This window comes from Stenella coeruleoalba (genome assembly GCF_951394435.1).
Source record: "Stenella coeruleoalba genome assembly, chromosome: X".
Classification (NCBI taxonomy): domain Eukaryota; kingdom Metazoa; phylum Chordata; class Mammalia; order Artiodactyla; family Delphinidae; genus Stenella; species Stenella coeruleoalba.
Genome location: NC_137152.1, coordinates 51912517 through 51934024, shown reverse-complemented (window position 1 = coordinate 51934024; position 21508 = coordinate 51912517). Strand labels below are relative to the sequence as shown.

The 21508-nt window shown below is 37.0% G+C and overlaps 1 protein-coding gene across 1 annotated transcript in view; it reads right to left on the bottom strand.

The window, feature by feature from the left end:
• The window catches only part of AR (androgen receptor), a 170263-nt gene that overhangs the window by 75448 nt on the left and 73307 nt on the right, over positions 1-21508 (bottom strand). Inside the window, exon 2 of the mRNA XM_079909806.1 lies at positions 3773-3924. Coding sequence (XP_079765932.1) covers positions 3773-3924 — 152 coding nt within the window. The remainder of the gene's footprint in view (positions 1-3772; positions 3925-21508) is intronic.

The following is a 21508-nucleotide window of genomic DNA, read 5'->3' as shown; positions in this document are numbered from 1 at the left end:
TTCAATTTTATGATGTGTACCAAACAGTGCTTCATGTGTACAAAACAAATGGATGTACAATCTCCAATGTTTTACTAGAAAATGTCTGAAAAATAGTAAATTCTTGAGCACATAATGCACATGATGAATTAATTAACCCTCTTTGAAACATGATGAGGTAGAGATGAGGATTCATATCCTGATTTTCCAGATGAGAAAGTGGAAAAGAAAGGAAGTTATCCAGCCATGGTCATAATGCCGGGAGAAGAGGGAATCTCAGTCCTGACTTTTAACCCAGCCCATCCACAGTGCACTCTCTCAGCTGGCTCTATTCCCCTCTGAAGATTGATTTTTTTAAGAGAATGGGAGCTAGGATTCACCATCTTCTAGGAAGGCAACACCAAACATGCATACAGGTATAAATGCATGTGTGTTTGCTGAAATAACAATGATGATGTTTGGAACTTGCAGAATTGTCACAAAAAGTCTAAGCTGAAAAGGCATTTTAAAAGTATCTAGTTTAACTCCCTTATTTTACAGACAGGGAAAACTGAGGTCCAAAGGGGGAAAAATTCTTATCCAGTGTCACACAACTAAACCCCCTCTGAGCCCCTACCCTGCTCATGGATATCACCTTCCTTTGACTTCCTGGTCTTTTTGATAGCATCTAACATACCTTCCCCTTTTACCTCCCCACTCATCTCACCCACCCACCACTAACTGATTCTCTACATGCCTGTTTCAAACCCACAGACCATCCACTCAAATGCGCTTACACACACACACATACACAAACACATTATTTCACTAAGTTTCCATCAAGCAGATTTTAGTGGTTTTTACCCCCTTGACCTATTACCATTATTTTTTAATCTCAAAATATTCAGATCCTTCCCTGACTAGCCTCACCATCACCCCGAACTCCCAGCATTACTGACAACGAGAAAATGTGGGGCTCTCTTCTCTTCTTCCTCCTCAACAGGAAAACCTGGCTAGATTACAATCGACTCTGTGCTGAGCCTTGCACCAATGACAGCATTAAAGCTTCATGGTTTATGAACTACCAAAGCTAGAAATGGATTTCTGTCTGACATGCCAGGCTTTTAAGTCTTGTACCTGTGCCCAGTCCAGAGATTTCCGAAACCATGAATAAAGTGGTAATCAACACTCTGAATACTCCATCTGAGCTTACTGACAACGACAGACAAATGAGGAAGAAAAGATTTGTGCTCCCACTCCCTCCAAGACAGGTGGAATTCCAAGTTTCAACAAGGAAGATTCACAATCACCTTCAGAAAGGCCATTTGGGCAATAAAGACGCATTATAAAAAAAAAAAATCAATAAATGTTCTCTGCAGGTAATAAGACAGCCCCTTGCCTTCAAATAGAGATAATAATGGCAGTAAACTCCAGCTACCAAGCTTTACAGATGGGAGGTGAAAGAACACACCAATAATTGTTTTTTGCTTTGTTTCATGTTTTTTCTTAAACCACATTCTCCTGTCCCTCAAAGGGCTCAGGACTGGAACCTGTGGTTCACATTCCAAAGGAACCAATGGGCTCCATAGTTTTGCAATGAATCCACTGGAGATTTTAATATTTCAAGCAGTTAAGAGCATTTGGCTCTGTGAGTTCATAGAGTCTCATTTTCTCAAATAAAATATCACCAAGTTTCCCTAACAAGTGATTCTAGGGACTGAAGAATTTTGAGACCTTGCTGGATTTCCAAGTGCTCAGTAATATGAGTGATTACCCCTCCCCCCAGCTTCCTTGTTCTCAAATAGTCCAAGATCCACATAATAGCAGAGCTCCTCCCAGGCAGCCCTGCCAGCTGCCCTTCTGCCTGCCTCCCTCCTTCAGCCCTAACTTCCTCAGAAAGCTCCCATGTGGAATAGTTATGACAGAAAAATCTTCCCTTTCACAATATGGTTGATCATTCCCACTGTTTTCGAAAAGCAACAATATCACGACCCAGATTTGTAAAACCCAAAGGCAGCATCAAATACAATCTAATCTATCTGACTATTGAATTTGCTTTTTGCTTGCTTTCTTGAACTCTTTTCCCATATAATATGGCTGCTATTACTGTGGTGCCTGGGCTTACTGACACATTAGCTCTAGATGGGTGCTATGGTTCATTCTCTGCTCTATAGATAGGGCCTACCTGATGACAGGGTATGGGGAAGAGACAGGTTCTCACTGGAGAAGGTGGGGTGATCTGAAGTGTTTGGAGCTACTCCTCATTTCCTTTTCTGACAGCCATTCTTTTGTGAGTACTCTTAAGAAAGGAAGACACTGCTCTCTGTCTCTTTCCAAACTGCCTACGCCTAGGCACTGGTGCCCTGGACTTCATACTGTCCAGTGTAAGCAGTAGTAATGCGCCACTCAAGGCTATGGGTGGAACATGCAGCATATTTTCATTAATACTAAATGCTAGCTGTCTCCTTGTTGCCTGGGGGACTGGAAGAAAACAAAATAGCTTTCCATTTTATAGGTATTCCTGCCATCTGGCTAAAATGGTGAAAAGGTAATCATCATTCCAATTGGCTATCAATAGGGAGGCCAGTTAAAGGGCACACACTTTCTACCTTTTCTCTAGATGCCAAGAACTCTATGGTGCTTCTGCTGTCCTCTGGTGGGTGTCATCATATTCCTGCTGAAAGGTGTGGCCTATATACCTGCCACTTTCAAGACTGTCCTCAGGGATTGTAGCCTTTATATAAGGAAAAGCTGTCTGTTTTGATTCTGAATTGGAACTCAAAACTTCTAGGCCAGTGAGAAGGAAGAAAAAGGTCTTGGCAGGATGTACTTCCTTTGTGGAAAATGGAGGCAGAAGTAAATAGTGGTGTTTAGCAACTGGGTCTGCTCCCAGAGCAGAGTATCTCTGTCTAGAAACTGTTCATCAGTGTCCCTTTGAGAAGAAAGCCCTTAGTACAGGATGTGGAATGAAGTGGATGGGTAGGAGGCTTAAGCCCAGGGATATTGGGAAGGAAGGAGGCACTAGTATATATAGGAGGTATGGAAGTGTGAGTTCCTCCTGTAAGATGCAGCCTGAGCACCTCTGGGGGCTAAGCAGACATTAATTGTTTTAAGTTAAATAATATTAAGGAGCCAGGGTTTGAGCCCACTTAGCCAAATATAAGATGCAACTTAGCTTATGGTTCTGGACCAATGGACAGGGACTGAGGACAACTCTCTGGAGAGAATAAAAATGTTTCATCACTTTGGGTCCTTATCTACCTAGGAGCTATTAATGCAAAGAGTCCCCAAGGATGCAGCAGCAGGAGGGAGCAGGTGCATAGACTGATGGTCTGCTGAACAGTGAGAACACTTCCTTTCTGGGGCCGAGGCCAGAAAGCCTTCACGAAGGAACAGTTTCGTATTCACCACAGAGAACAGGCTGGGGATTCGGTTGGGGTTTCTCCACTTCTAACCTCTCTAATAAGGACAATTTTTTCCCTCACTAGGCAGGAGAATGGAACACAAGCAAGGAGGAAATTAAATCTTTTCAAATCATTAATTTTTCTTTCATTCCTAGGACCCACCAAGCTCCAAGCACCAGCTGGGACCACCTTCATTGCCTACATTGCCTATACTACCAAGGCTGCCAAAGCCAGGGGACCAGCAAGTATGAATACTGACTTTTTTTTTTAAGGCTCTTAGGTTCTTTGAACCAGCCCTGCCAGTTACCTTGTCTCAGAGATGATAAAATCCTGGATCCTGATAGACTGGTGTCTCTTTTTAGAAGATAAAGCAGAAAGGGAAACAGAAGTTAGTGTCCAAGACCCTTTACCTTCAGCGGCTCTTTTAAAGAAGACTTTGCAGCTTCCACAAGTGAGAGCTCCATAGTGACAGCCAGAAGCTTCATCCCCACAAATTAGGCAGGTCTTCTGGGGTGGAAAGTAATAGTCGATGGGCAGAACATGGTCCTTGGTAGTCTCCAAACTGAAAAGACCCAAGAGGAACAATGCAACACATGTCAGTACTTGACAGAAACAGGAGGGTAGAAGTCTGAAGTCTTCAGCAGTAAAGTGCACATGTAAAATATTATTTATTGCTTAACTGAGTCAGGGCGAAGCTGAATTTTCCTTGGACTTCTCCTAGGGATTATGTATGTAGGGTTTCCTGTCATGTGGACAGAGCCCTTTTGAATCCTGTGAAAGGATGTGAGAAGTTCTCTGGAATCAGCCAATCTCATGGGCTATGTCTACATGAGGGAAGGATGAAGGCAGAAACCTGAGGTTAAGGTCTTTAACTTAAGTTGGTGGTCAGGAAACAATTTCAGAGTAACTAAAGGGTATGTACTCAGCCCTAAGACCTTACCTTATCCAAAGGGAGACCTATGGAAAAACCAGACTAAGCATCAAAGCACTTTGATGTGCTTTGCTCTAGTTCTCTGAGCCTCACTCTCATCTGTAAGTAGGAATAATTATCACCCATCTTACCGAGCTACTTGTGTGAGTGGAGGTATGAATTAAACAAAAGTATAAAAAGCGCTTGAAATGAATACAGAAGTGAGGGATCATGATTAGTATTATCATACCAGTCTTCTTTGGTCTTTTTTCCATTCCCTCACTTTCTTTAGGAGTCTATCTAAATCACATGTAAATCCCCCACCCACATTCTGTAACATAAAGTAGCAGAATCCCTATGCCAGATTTTATTGTGAAATGATGCACAATGATGCTGGAAACCTTTCAGGCAACCATCTCAACACTTAGCCATTAGAATACTCAGGTTCCTTGGGCTAGGATGGAGCTTCACAGGTCACCTAGTTTAACTGCCTATCTCCAAGAGGATCTGTGTCTGTGTCCTTCCAAGTGGACTGAAGGAGAGGGCCAGAAAGCCAATCCTAAAACCTTAATGGAAAGGTAGCTCTTAGTCTCCCATGGTAATTAATTCAAGTTTAAACAAATGGAACATGGTTCGTACTACCCAAAGGTCAATTTTTTCCTCTTCTATGTCCTATGTCTAATCATTAAACAAAACGTAATTAACTTCTTGGGTAAATCTGCCACAGATAGGTGACAACTGCATATTCTCTCATCCACAGGAATGCAGCCACCATTTTTATGAATACTTCTTTCTTACTAAGCAAAGAAAGGAAGGAAAATAAGCCTGTTCACTGTGTTGGGTGATTTCAACTCCTCAAAACAATTCTGTGAGACATTTTTTTCTCATTATTATATCAGATGAAGAAAGTCAGACTCAGAGAAGAAAAGCTCAAAACTATTTGACCTAAGCCCAGGACTCTCTAACTCCAAATCTAACACAATTTCCATTATCCTATTGTCTTCTCAGTACTCACCTTCACTTTCTACCCATGACTCTTTGGTTATACTCAGCACAGTCATCAGAATCCCAAAAGAGAATGAAAGGTTATCCTCCTCTCAATGCTCAGTGAACAGCCCTGGCAGGGCAAGAGCAAAGAAGGCTTTCACTCAGGCTACACTTGACAAGCACTTTATCTCTAAGACACAAATATTAGCTTTTATTCACATCCCAAGTACAACAGAAAGCACTCAGAAAGTTCTGCTCATATGCAAACCCAGCAGCTGATTATGGCGGCCTATCTCTTCTCCCCATAATCCTTCCCTTTCCTACCTTAACTGGAAAGCCAGCAGGAGTCTGTCCACCAGACCAAGACTAAGAGGGCCACAGGTTCCACAGGAAAAGAGCTCACTTTCCATAAACAAATGGGAGAAAAGCTAAGAATGTCATTCCTTTGGCTAAAAATGTCATTTCCTTGGGTAAAAATTGTGCCCCCATCCTCATTCATGAAACAAAGAGAAGACGCAGAGGCTTTTTGCTATTGTTTCTTTGTTTGTTTTAAAGTGTCTTAATCTTCTTCTTACATTTTATGACTTCTGTAACTAATACAGTTAAAATCTAAAGGACATGTATTAAGGCACTTTATGTGCCAAGCTATTTCATATATATCATCTCATTTAATCTTTATAACAACCCTGCCAGGTAGTTCTGTGTCATCCCTATATTGTAGGAGAGGAAGCTGATGCTCAGGAAAATTAAGTAAACTTGTTCAAGATCACTCCTATAGTAAGTGGAAATGCCAGGTTACCATCTGAGGTAAGTCTGACTACAAAGTGTGGATTTGTTACCAATGGCTAACCATATTATGAGACTGAAGGTCTAGATTAGATAAGTTGATTCAACTCAACTCCTAGCACCTGGCCCTATGGACCAGGTACAGGGATAAGTGCTGGGGATATAGTGATGATCAAGATATTATCCTTGCCTCTAAGCAACTTGCTATTTAGTAGAGAAGAAAGACAGGAAGCAAAGAACTGTAAAATAACATAGTAGATGATATAATAAAGTAGAGTGCATATTGCTACAAATGAGAAAGTACCTCAAAGACAGAAATGCATTTTGAAAGGTATAAAGGTATATATGTGTATATATGAATGAAATGATGATGGTAATGACAGTAATTATTATTATATGATTGAAGAGTAAATATTAGATAAACAAAATGAGAACCTGCATAAAGTAAATAAGTGGTCTTTTTGGAAAGATCCTTTAAAAATAGAAATTTTCATCCATACTAAAATTTAAAATACAACACAAATTATTTAAAAGAATCTAATTAATCAAATTTATAATCAATACTTAAAGACTGAAGAAAGTCATCATTTTATTTATTAGATATGAATTTAATAAAATACACCTCACACAAAAATAGCTATAAAGGAGGTGAAAAAGTAGGAGAAATAATGAAGGCAATTTTAGAATTTGAATTTTTCCTAATTACAACCCACTTTGGCTAGAGGCCTGAGATATTTCCTGACCTTACCAGGCCAGTCTCTGCCTACCTCCTCCCTCCTCTCTCTGGCAAAATGATTTGGACAGGATTCCCACTGACCCTGGCCTAGTGTGAACAAAGGGCACATTGCAGTGACTCATGGACTGATTGATCTTCTAGCACTGGAAATGAGAATTACAACTGCAGTCCCTCTCCCAGGTTTGTATTCTAGAGAAACTTGTGCACATTTGTACCAGGAAGCATATGCAGAAATGGACATACCAGCTTTGTTTATAGAAGCAGAAATGATAAACATCCACTGAGAGGAGAAAGGATAAATAAATTATATCATACTCATTCAATAAAGTACAATTCAGCAATGACAAGGAACAGAATATATCTAAAAATAGGCGAATCTCACAAGCTAACGTTGCATAAAAGACAATTCATAATAGCATACATACAATATGATTCCATTACATAGAGTTTGAAAAGAAGCAAAAGTAAACAATATGTAATTTGGGAATATATATATGAAAAGACATAAAAATGCCAGGGAGTGATAAACCCCAAATATAGGACAGTGGTTATCCCTGAGGGGAGGCTGTGGGGTAATGATATAAGGAAGGAAGATACAAACTGATTTATGCATTAATTTAAAAATATTTATTAAGCACCTGCTACACATCTGGCACCATTCTAGGTCCTGGGGTTAGTTAAACTAGTGAACAAATAATAGTGTTAATGTTCTCATTCCTTAATCAGGGCTCATGAGTGTTTGTTTTATTATTATGCTGTATAAGTAACTTGCATGTTACATGTATTTTGTATGGCTATAACAGGACACAATAAAAAAAATTAAAAGAAAAGCCTCAGGAGTTTCTAACATCTCCCTACATAAAATTCTAACTGCAATCACGGCAGAGGTTTGCTCTGAGAATAAGTAAGTGCAGAATTTGAATGCAACATTGTGTTTTTTACCACCTCCCCTGTGTTATGTGCTCACTTCTTATCCCAGTGCTGGGCATTCAGTTTTATGAAGTCTGAAGCAAAAGCCCTGCCACATAGCATGGAAGTTTTCCAAACAAGAACATGACTTGCTATTCTCCAATGGTTTCACAATTAATTAAATGAAAGTGGTTTACTAGAAGCTATAGGCTTACAAACGCCAGCTCAACCATGAGTAAGTTGGGTTCAGAAACCCTTGGCACCCAGCTGTAATCTCAGTCTCTCTCTCTCTCTCTCCCCTGATCTCTCTCTGTCTCCCTCTCTTTCTCTGTCTTTCTTTCTCTGTTTCTCTGTCTCTCATACTTGAGGATACTTTAGATCCCTTAAGTGGTCTGGCTAATTTAAGCAAGTCCCTCAGTAATTGTGGAACCAGGATGAAATGTAAAAGTCACAGACCAGTTTTCCCTGTTTGGGAGAGAATGTAAACTCAGCAGGGCTTTTGAGCCAGCCAGACCTGGGTTAATATCTTGCCTCCACCACTGAACCTTGGGCCCAGTAATTAGGCTCTCTGAGATCAGCTTGCCTCATCTGGAGAGTGGGGATATTTTCTACCCTTGAGAGCTTTTGTGAGAACTACATTGAATAACAAATGTTAAGCCCTTCCCTCTATGCTGCCACATGGTAGCTGCATTATAAGTCTAGAATGTCATTACCTTTTGTCTTACCATAAAAAAGGGAAATGTCTTATAGTCTTAAAATAAAAAAGACCATCCTTCTTGGCTATACAGTATTCTTAGGGAAAGGTAAATATAGGTGGAGAGAGAAGGAAAAAAGGCTAGATGTGTAAAAGTATAACATTTTTGTACATACCTCTGTACTTTTCAAACAAGAAGGGATTTAGGAAACCACCAAACATCTTTACAGAGCATCATATTTTTCCTGATGTTGAGTAATTAAAAAATATTTTTATTAATCACATTGTGGAACATAATGAAGACTTTAAATGAATTTTTAAGATAAAAATCAAAGAGTTCAAAGTTATTTTCTCCTCATAGATCACTTGTGCCTACTTCTTTGGGGGTATAAAGGATATTTCAGTAGAAAAATTGGCAAAGTAATGATATAAGACTTGTAGCTACGTTTCCCCTGACAGCCTGAGATTCTAAATTTGATAACTGTCTGTCCAAGAAGACAATCATGTTTTCTTTTAAAAGTATTACCCGAGCTTATGTCATATCTCTCCAATTCTCTTTAATGATGCCCTTTGTTGAAGTGGGAAGGTATACAGGTACAACATCTGGTTTTCATGGTCATATCTGCCACTTTCTAACAGAATGACCTTGAACAAGTCATTTTGCTTAAATTTCTTCACATGCAAAGTGCATAAAGAAATATAGAACTCATAAGACTGCTATGAAGATTCAGTGAGATGCTGGAGGTAAAGCAGCTCACACCATTGCTGAGAAGTAAGTTGGGATTTTGAGAGAGATGACTTTGAATCCATGGAAAGTATTACCATCTTAACAATACTAAATCTTCTCACATCAGGACTCAACTCCACACACCAGCTAGTCAGCACCAGCACCAGACTCTTGGGGTCACAGAGGCAGCTGCACGAGGGCCCAGCCCTCCACATCCACAGACCAGCACCAGCCCTGGGACCCAACAGGATCTGAAGCCAGCTATACCAGGGCCAAGCCCTGCCCACCAGGGGGCTGGCATCAGCCCCAGGAACCCTTGAGCCACACAGCCAGCTGAGTCAAGACACAGCCCCACCCACCATCAAGCCACTGCACAAGGGAGGGCCTGGCAGCCAGCCAGGCTAGGAACCAACACCACCTACCAGCATTCCTACAGTAGTCAGCCCTGCCACAAAAGAAGGGCACATGCATGCACAAGGGGGCACCTTCAGAGCATATATCTCTGGTGAACAGAGGGCAGTGTGCTGCTGGGCCTCAGAGAACATCCTCTATATAACGTCACTTCTCCAAGACTGTGAAATGTAACTGATCTGCCTAATAAGTAGAAATAAAAACAGAAAATAGGCAAAATGAGGAGACAGAGGACTATATTCCAAACAAAGGAACAGGACAATACCTCAGAAAATGAAGTAAATGAAATGGAGATATGCAATATATCCAATAAAGAGTTCAAGTTAATGATCATAAGGGTGCTCAATGAACTTGGGAGAAGAGTGGATGAACAGAATTTTAACAAGGAGATAGAAAGTATAAGAACCAAACAGAGCTGAAGAATACAATAATTGAAATAAATGATACACTAGAAGGAATCAACCGTAGATAAGGTGATACAGAGGAATGGATCAGCAAACTGGAATACAGAGTAGTGGAAATCACCCAGGCTGAAGAGAAAAAAATAATTTAAATGAGAACAATTTAAGAGACATATGGAACAACATCAAGTGTACTACCATTCACATTATAGGGATCCCAGAAGGAGAAGACAGAGGGAAAGGGGCAGATAACTTATTTGAAGAAATAATACCTGAGAACTTCCCTAACCAGGGAAAAGAAACATACATCAAGGTCCAGAAAGCACAAAGAGTCCCAAACAAGATGAACTCAAAAAGGTCTACACCAAGACAGACAAATAAAATGGCAATAGTTAAAGAGAATCTTAAAAGCAGCAAGAGAAATAAGCAATTAGAAAGACTAACAAGACTATCAGCTCACTTTTCAGCAGGAAATTTGCAGGGCAGAAGGGAATGGCAAGATATATTAAAAGTGATGAAAGGAAAAAACATACAACAAAGAATATTCTCCCCAACAAGGTTATCATTCAGATTTAAAGGAGAGATAAAAAGTTTCACTAACAAAAAGAAGTGAAAAGAGTTTACTACCACTAAATCCACACTGCAAGAAAAGACCATTACTAGAAATATGAAAAGTATGTGATAAAAGATTTCATTGGTAAAGGCAAAGATACAGTGAAGGTAATAGATTAACCATATATAAAACTGGTATCAAGGTTAAAAGACAAAAGTATTAAAATCATCTATATCTATCCACTATAGGTAAAGAATACACAAAACAAAAAGATGTAAAATATGATATCAAAAACATCAAATGTTTGGGGGGGTGATAAAAATGTAGGGTTGTTAGAATGCATTCAAACTTAAGAGATGATCAACATCAAATCGTTATCATTATATATATATATATATATATATATATATATATATATATATATAAAACATAAGATACACATGCAAAAAAGAGAAATTCAAACATAACACTAAAGAAAGTCATCAAATCAAAAAGGATGAAAGGGGTTTCCCTGGTGGCGCAGTGGTTGAGAGTCTGCCTGCTGATGCAGGGGACACGGGTTCGTGCCCTGGTCTGGGAAGATCCCACATGCCGCGGAGCAGATGGGCCCGTGAGCCATGGCCACTGAGTCTGCGCGTCTGGAGCCTGTGCTCCGCAATGGGAGAGGCCACAGCAGTGAGAGGCCCACACACCGCAAAAAAAAAAAAAAGGGAAGAGAGAGGAAGAAGAAGAGAAAAAGTGCAAAACCCACCAAAAAACAATTAACTAAAGGGCAATGAGTAAATAATTACTTTAAATGTAAATGGATTACATGCTCCAGTCAAACGATATAGAGAGAATGAATGCATTAAAAAAAATAAGACCCATATATATGGTGCCTACAGTAGACTCACTTCAGATTGAAAGACACACACAGACTGGAAGTGAAGGGACAGAAAAAGGTATTCCATGCAACTGAAATGAAAAGAAAGCTAAAGTACCAATACTTTTATCAAACAAAATAGATATTAAAAAAATATAATGAGAGATGACTAAGAACATTAAATAATGATAAAGGGATTAATTGAACAATAAAATATAACAATAGTAAATATATATGCACCCAATATAAGAGCACCTAAATACATAAAGCAAATATTAACAAACATAAAGGGAAACACTGACAGTCACACAATAATAGTAGAGGGCTTTGACACCCCATGTATATCAATGAAAATATCATCCAGACAGAAAATCAGTAAGGAAACACAGGCCTGAAAATACTCATTAGATAAGATAGACTTAATAGATCTATATAAAACATTTCATCCAAAAGCAGTAGAATACACTTTCTTTTTAAGGGCACATGAAACATTCTCCAGGATAGATCACATGCTAGGCCAGAAAACAAGCTCAATAAATTATGAAGACTGAAATCATATCAAGAATCTTTTCTGACCACAACAGAATGAGGCTAGAAATCAACAAGAAAAAAAAAAAAAAACACTGGAAAAAACACAAACACATGCAGGTTAAAAATATGCTACTAAACAAACAAAGGGTCACTGAAGAAATCAAAGAGGAAATAAAAAATACCTGAAGAAAGATGAAAACACAATGATCCAAGATCAACAGGATACAGCAAAAGTATTTTGTAGAGGAATTTTTATAGTGATAGAGATAGAAACCTACCTCACAAAAACAAGAAAAATATCAAATAAACAACCAAAACTTATACCTAAAAGTCCTAGAAAAGGAAGAACAAACAAAACCCAAAATTAATAGAAGGAAATAAATAATAAAGAACAGAACAGAAATAAATAAAATAGAGATAAAAAGACAATAGAAAATATCAATGAAATAAAGAAATGGCTCTTTGAAAAGATAAATAAATTTGATAAACCTTTAGGCAGACTCATCAAAAAAGAAGTAGAGAGGACTCACATAAATAAAATCAGAAGTGAAAGGAAAGATACAACTGACACAACAGAAATACAAAGTATAATAAAAGATTACTATGTATACTTATACAAAAATAAAATGGACAACCTAGAAAAAATGGATAGGTTCCTAGAAACATATAATCTCCCAAGACTGAATAATGAAGAAATAGAAAATATGAAGAGACCAATTAACAATAATAAAGTTGAATCAGTAATACAAAAATCCTAACAAAGAAAACTCCAGGACCAGACGGCTTCACAGGTTAATTCTTCAAAACAGTTGAAGAAGATTTAACATCTATCCTTCTGAAACTATTCAAAAAACAAAATGAGGAGCAAGGAATGCTTCCAAACTCATCATATGAGGCCAGCATCACCTGGATACCAAAACCATACAAAGATATCACAAAAGAAGAAAATTACCTGCCAATATCACTGATGAACATAAATGGAAGAATACTCGATAATATATTAGCAAACAAAATTCAACAATACATCAAAAGGATCATACACAATAATTAAGTGAGGGAGTTCCCTCCCTGGTGGTCCAGTGGTTGGGACTCCATGCTCTCACTGACGAGGGCTCGGGTTTGATCCCTGGTCAGGGAACCAAAATCCCACAAGCTGTGTGGCATGGCCAAAAAAAAAAAAAAAATCAAGTGAGATTTATCCCAGGATACAGGATGGTTTGGTATCTGCAAATCAATCATTGTGATACACCACTTCAGAAACTGAAGGAAAAAAAAATCATATGCTACTCTCAATAGATGTAGAGAGAGCATTTGACCAAATTCAACAACAATTTATGATTAAAAAAGTGGATCTAGAGGGAACATACCTCAACATAATAAAGGCCATATATGACAAACCTACAGCCAACATAATACTCAATGGTGAAAAGCTAAAATCTTTTCCTCTAAGATTAGGGACAAAACAAGTATGCCCACTCTTTCCTCTTTTATTCAACATAGTACTGGAATCCTAGCCACTGCAATCAGGTAAGAAAAATGGGTAAAAAATACTCCAAGTTGGAAAAGCAAGAAATAAAGCAGTCAGTGTTTGCAGATAACATGACACTATATATAAAAAGTCCTAAAGGTGCTACACACACACACAGAACACTTAGAACTAACACTAAATTCGGTAAAGTGGCAGGATAAAAAATTAAGATACAGAAATCTGTTGTATTTCCATAAGCTAATAACAAACTATCTGAAAGAGAAATAATAAAAAACAATCCAATCTACAATTACATTAAAAAGAATAAAATATCTAGGAATAATTTTAACCAAGGCTGAAAGACCTGTATACTGAAAACTAAAAGATACTGATGAAATAAGTTGAAGTCAACACAAACAAATGGAAAGATATACCGTGCTCAGGAATTGGAAGAATTAATATTGTTAAAATGACCATACTCCCAAGGCAATATACCATTTCAAAACAATCCCTATTAAAATACCAATGGCATTTTACACAGAACTAGAAAATATAATTCTAAAATTTCTATGGAAACACAAAAGACCCTAAATAGCCAAAACAGTCTTGGGAAAGAAGAACAAAGCTCTAAATATCATGTGCTGTAATTTCAAACTATACTCCAAAGCTACAGTAATCAAAACAGTATGGTATTGAATCAGTGATACAGAATAGAGAGTCCACAAATAAACCCACACTTCTATGGTCAATTAATGGAGGCAAAGGAGGCAAGAATATACAATGGGGAAAAGATAGCCTCTTCAATAAACAGTGTTGGGGAAACTGGATAACTATAGGCAAAAAAATCAAATTGGACTACATTCTCACACCATACACAAAAGTAAACTCAAAATGGATTAAAGACTTAAATGTAAGATGTGAAATAACAAAATCCTACATGAAAACAGGCAGTATGCTCTTTGACATCAGTCTTAGCATTATATATTTTTTTATATCTCTTCAAGTATGAGAAACAAAAGCAAAAATAAACAAATTGGAACAAATGGTATCAAACTAAAGAGCTTTTGCACATCGACTGAAACTATCAAAAAAAGAAAAGATAGTTTATTGAGTGAAAGAAAATATTTGCAAATGATATGTCTGACAAGGCGTTAATATCCAAAATATACAAAGAACTCACACAACTCAACATAAAAAAAAACACAACCCAATTAAAAATGGGCAGAAGACCTCAGTAGACAATTTTCCAGAGAAGACAAACAGATTGCCAACTGTCACAGGAAAAGATGCTCAGCATCACTAATCGTCAGGGAAATGCAAATCAAAATCACAATGAGACACTACCTCACAACTGTCAGAATGGCTACCATCAAAAAGACAACAAAAAACAACTGTTGGCAAGGATGTGGAGGAAAGAGACTCCTCGTGCACTGTTGGTGGGAGTGTATTTTGGTGCAGCTGCTAGGCAAAACAATGCGGAGGTTCATCAAAAAATTAAAAATAGAACTGCCATCCAATTCAGCAATTCACTTCTGGATATTTACCCAAAGAAAACAAAAATACCAATTCAAAAAGATATATGTACCCTATGTTCATTGCAGCATTATTTACTATAGTCAAGATATGGAAGTAATCTAAGTACCCATCCATAGATGAATGGATAAAGAATATATGGTATACAACCACACACACCACAGTGGAATATTACTCAGCCATTAAAAATGAAATCTTGCTATTGCTGACAGCATGAATGGATCTAGAGGGTATTATGCTATGTGAAATAAGTCAGATAAAGAAAGACAAATTCTGCTTGTTTTCACTTATATGTGGAATATAAAACATAAGAAAGGGACTTCCTTGGTGGTCCAGTGGGTATGACTCCATGCTGCCAAGGCAGAGGGCCTGGATTTGATCCCTGGTCAGTGAAGTAGATCCCACATGCATGCTGCAACTTAGAGTTCACATGCCACAGCTAAGAGTCCACATGCCACAAGTAAGAAGTTTGCATGCTGCAACTAAGAAGCCAGCATGCCACAACTAAAAATCCCATGTGCTGCAACTAAGACTCAGTGCAGTCAAAATAAATAAATAAAAAATATTCAAAAATAAATAAACAAAACTTAGAAAAAGAGTGTAGTCCTTGGTTATAAAAATAAATAAATAAAAGACAAGAAAAGCAAACAATAAAAACAAAACAAAAAATGACTTATAAAGAGAAGAAACATGTGGTTCCCAGATGAACAGGTGTTGTGGGATGAGGGGAAAGGTGAAGGGGTTGAGAGGATCCAAACCTCCAGTAATATCATAAATAAGTCACAACAATGTAATATGCAGTACAAATAATTTAACAGTTTTGTATGGGACAGATGGTTACTAGACATCATGATGATCATTTCACAATATATACAAATGTCAAATCATTATGTAATATACTTGAAACTATATTAACTATATTTTAATAAAAAATAAATAAAACATTAAATCTTCAGATCAATGAACATAGAATATTATTAAATTGATTTACACCTTAAATTTATTTCCATAGTGTTTTATAGTTTTTTGTAATTGAAGTATAGTTGATTTACAATATCATATTACTTTCAGCTGCACAGCATAGTGATTCAGCATTTTTGAAAATTATTCTCTGTTATAGGTTATTACAAGGTAATGGCTATAATTTGGTATGCTTTACAAATCCTTGTTGCTTATCTACTAAACACAGTAGTTTGTATTAGTTAATCACATGCTACTCATTTCTCCCTCCCCTCTTTGGTAACCACACTTTTGTTTTCTACACCTGTGAGTCTGTTTCTGTTTTGTATATACATTCATTTAGATTATGTTTTAGATTCCATGTATAAGTGATATCATACAGTATTTGTCTTCTTTTGTCTGACTTATTTCACTAAGCATGATGTATTCTAGGTCCATTCATGTTGCTGCAAATGGCAGAATTTCATTCTTTTTTATTGCTGAATAATATTCCTCTGTGTGTGTGTGTGTGTGTGTGTGTGTGTGTGTGTGTGTGTGTGTATCACATCTTCTTAATCCAACCGTCTATTGATGGGCACTTGGGTTGCTTCCATGTTTTGGCTATTGTAAACAGTGATGCTATGAACAGTGGGATGCATGCCCCTTTTCAAATAACTTTTTTCATTTTTTCTGGATATATACCCAGGAGTGGAATTTCTGGATCATGTGGTAATTTTATTTTTAGTTTTTTGAGGAAACTCCACACTGTTTTCAATAGGGGCAGCACCAATTTACATTCCCACCAACAGTGTACAGGATTCCTTTTTCTCCCCATCCTCTCCAACATTTGTTATTTGTAGACTTTTAGATGAATGGTCATTCTGACAGGTCTGAGGTGCTATCTCATTGTTGTTTTGATATGCATTCCTTTAATAATTAACGATTTTGAGCATCTTTTCATGTGTCTGTTAGCCACTTGTATTTCTTTGGAAGAATGTCTATTCAGGTCTTTTTCACATTTTTTATTGGGCTGTTTGTTTGATATTGAGTTGTATGAGCTGTTTATTTGCTTTGGATATTAACCCCTTGCTGGTCACATCATTTGTAAATATTTTCTCCCAGTCCGTAGGTTGTCTTTTTGTTTTGTTGACAGTTTCCCTTGCTGGGCAAAAGCTTTTAAGTTTAATTAGGTCCCATTTGTTTATTTTTGCTTTTGTTTCTTTTGCCTGAGGAGACCAATCCAAAAAAACATTGCTGTGATTTATGTCAAAGAGTGTTCTGCTTATGTTCACTTCTAGGACTTTTATGATTTTCATTTTTATATTTAGGTCTTTTGATTTTTTTTTTTGCATATAATGTGAAAGAATGTTCGAATTTCATTATTTTACATGTGGCTGTTGGGTTTTCCCAGCACCACTTGTTGAAGAGATAATCTTTCCTCCATTCTATATTCTTGCCTTCTTTGTCATAGATTAATTGACCATAGATGTTTGGGTCTATTTCTGGGTTCTCTATTCTGTTCCATTTATCTACATGTCTGTTTTTGTGCTGGTACCATGCTGTTCTGATTACTGTAGCTTTGTAATATAGTCTGAGAGGGTAATACCTCCAGCCTTGCTCTTTTTTCTCAAGGTTGCTTTGGCAATTTGGGGACTTTGTGGTTCCATATGAATTTTATAATGATTTATTCCAGTTCTGTGGAAAATTTCATGGGTACTTTGGTAGGATTGCATTAAATCTGTAGATTGCTCAGGATAGTATGGACATTTTAACAATATTAATTCTTCCAATCGAAGAGCACAGGATATTTTTTTCATTTCTTTGTATAATCTTCAATTTCCTTCATCAATGTTTTATAGTTTTCACAGTATAGTTCCTTCACCTCCTTGGTTATGTTTATTCCTAGGTATATTTTTCTTTTGATGCAATTTTAAATGAGATTTAAAAATTTTCTGTTATTTCATTATTAGCATATAGAAATCCAACAGATTTCTGTATATTAATCTTGTATACAGGAAACTTACTGAATTAATTTCTTGGTTCCAACAGTTTTGAGCTGGAGACTTTACAGTTCCATATATAAAGTATCATGTCATCTGCAAATGGTGACAATTTTACCCTTCTAATTTGGATAACTTTTATTTCTTTTTTTTGTTGTTGTTCTGATTGCTGTGGCTAGGACTTCCAATATGATGTTAAATAGAAGGGACAAGACTGGGCATCCTTGTCTTGTTCCTGAATAAGCAGGAAGGCTTTCAGCTTTTCACCACTGAATATAATGTTGGTTGTGGGATTGTTGTAAATGGCATTTATTATGTTGAGATATTTTCCCGCTATACACACTTTGATTAGAGTTTTCATCATGAATGGATGTTGAATTTTTTCAAATGTTTTTCCTGCATCTATTGAGATGATCATGTGATTTTTATTCCTTCTTTTGTTTTGCTAATATTAATGATTGATTCGTGAATGCTGAACTATCCTTGCATTCCTGGAATAAATCCAACTTGATCATGGCGTATGATCCTTTTTATATATTGTTGGATTCAGTTTGCTGATATTTTGTTGAGTATTTTTGCATCTATATTCATCAAAGAATTGACCAATAATATTATTTTTTGTAGTCTCTGTGTCTGGTTTTGGTATCAGTGTAAAGGTGTCCTCCTAGAGTGAATTTGGGGGTCTTTCATCCTCTTCAATTTTTGGGGGTAGTGTGAGAAGAACTGGCATTAATTCTTCCTTATATGTTTGTAAGAATTCACCTATGAAGACCTCCAGTCCTGATTTTGTATGCTGGGAGTTTTTTTGCTTTTATTAACAAATTTAATTTCACTTCTAGTCATTGGTCTGTTCAAGCTGTTGTTTCTTCTTGATTCATTATTGGCAGGTTGTATCTTTCTAGCAATTTGTCATCTTGAATAAAGATGTTTTTCTTTCTTCCTTTACAATCTGGATGATTTTTACTTTGTTTCTTGTCTAATTTCCCTGGCTAGAACCTCCAATACAATGGTGAATAGAAACGGTGACAGCAGACATCCTTGTCTCGTTTTTGATCTTACAGGGAAAGCTTTCATTCTTTCACTCTTAAGTATGATGTTAGCTGGGGGTTTTTCATAGATATCCATTATCAGTTTGAGTAAGTTCTCCCCTTTTCCTGGTTTTTTGACTGTTTTGATCATGAAAGAATGTTAGAGATTTTGCCAATGCTTTTCTGCATATATTGAGATGATCATGATGCCTTTATTCTCTTAAATATGGTGCATTATATTTATTAGCCGATTTTCCAACCTTACCTTCCTGAGATAAATCCCAATTTTACATTCTTGATATAAATCCTACTTGGTCATTATAATCCTTTTTATTTGTTGCTAGTTTGCTATTATTTTATTAAGGATTTTTAAAAAATCTATATTCAGAACTGATATTGGTCTCTAGTTTTTGTTTTTTGTTTGTTTGTGTGTGTGTGTGTGTGTGTGTGTGTGTGTGTGTGTGTGTGTGTGATATCTTTGGTTTCAGAGAACCACAGAATTTGGGGGGAAGTGCTTTCACTTCTATTTTTTGGAAGTTTGTGAAAGACTGGTATTAATTCTTCTTAAAACATTTGATAGAATTCACCAGTGAAAACATATGGATCTGAGTTTCTCTTTATGGGAAGTTTCTTTATTAGTAATTCACTCTATTTACTTGTTATAGAACTATTAAGATTTTCTATTTCCTCCTGAGTCAGTTTGGATAGTTTGTGTCTTCCTGGGTATTTTCCATTTCATCTAGGTCATGTAATTTTTTGGCATACAGTTGTTCATAGCATTCCCCTTAAATCCTTTTTATTTTTTAAGGTAGGTAGTGATGTCCCCACTTTCATTGCCAATTTTGTAATGTGAGTTCTCTTTTTTTCTCATAGTTAACCTAACAGTTTGTCAATTCTGTTGATCTTTCAAAGAACCAACTTTTTATTTCATTGATTCTATTGATTTTTTTCTATCCTATATTTCATTTATTTCTACTTTAATCTTTATTAATCTTCCTTCCTACTTTCTTTGTTTATATTTTGATCTTCTTTTTCTAGTTTCCTAAAGTGGAAGGTCAAGCTATTAAGATTTTTATTCCTTGTTAATGTAGGTGTCTTAGTCTGTTCTAGCTACTATAACAAAATACCTCAGATTGGGTGGTTTATAAATAAAAGAAATTTATTCCTCACAGTTCGGGAGATGGGAAATGTGAGATCAGGAGGCCAGCATTGTCAGATGTATGCCCTCTTCCAGTTTGCAGACTTCTTGTTGTATTCTTACATGGCAGAAGGGCAAGCAAGCTCTCTGGGGCCTCTTTTATAAGAGCACTAATTCCACTCATGAGGGTGCCACACTCATGTTCTCAGTACCTCCCAAAGTCCCCAACTCCTAATACCATCATATTGGGCATTAGGATTTCAACATTTGAATTTACGTGGGGATACAAATATTCAGGCCATAGAAATAGGCATTTATCGCTATAAATTTCCCTTTAAGTACTGCTTTAGAGTATCTGTATCCCCTAGGCTTTGTTATGTTACAATTTTGTTTTTATTCATCTCAAGTATTTTCTTTTTTTTTTTTTTATTTGCAGTACGCGGGCCTCTCGCTGCTGTGACCTCTCCTGTTGTGGAGCACAGGATCCAGACGTGCAGGTCCAGCAGCCATGGCTCATGGGCCCAGCCGCTCCGTGGCATGTGGGATCTTCCCAGACAGGGGCATGAACCCGCGTCCCCTGCATCGGCAGGAGGACTCTCAACCACTGCGTCACCAGAGAAGCCCTCAAGTATTTTCTTATTTCTCATGTGATTTTTTTTTGTTTGACCCACTGTTTATTAAGGAGTGTGTTTAATTCTACACATTTGCGAATTTTACAAATTTCCTTCTGTTATTGATTTCTAGTTACTTCCATTGTGATCAGAGAACATACAGCAGTTTTACTTGAATAAATTTTCCTCAGATTTGTTGCAAGCCTTTATTTCCTTTCTAGAGATCTGGAAAAGTTCATTTTCACAATTTTTGCTAGTGTGTTTGTTGATTTTAAGAAAGGGTAGATTTATGTCAGTATTCACTTTACCATTCTAGAAGCCTTGTTTTCCAAGTCAGGTTATATTTTGTATGATACAAGAATCAGCCCTCCCCCAATACACACACACTAATCAACATCATACATCATGAAGGGGAGAAGACGAGGTTGCTCATACTCTTCATTCATCCATTCAAAAATTCATACTATTCATACATTATGAAGAGACAGCTCTGCTACATGGTGGTTATGTGAAGATGAGGAAGGCATAGCCCCTATCCTCTAAGAGCTTTCATGGGCTCATTTTGGGCTATGACAAGTGCCTGAATGGTTAATGCAAGGTATAGAAAGAGAAATATTGTAAAAGGGGCCAAGATGCTGATTACTCTAGAAACAGAAAATTGTGTGTGTTGTCTGAGGGGTTTAGGGAGTAAAGCCCACCATGTACTAAATCCTATTACTAACCAAACTAGGTGTTTTACATACTTGTCAAACATTTAGAATAGATCAGATGCCCATGTCTCTAATACATACTCAAGTCTAAAACCTGACATTAAGAGATTGCTTTGCACAATACACAATGATGAATAGAAATATACATGTCACTATGCATGAGGCAGTTATAGGCCTACTGCTGACTTCCATTTTCCTGCAGTTTTTATCAC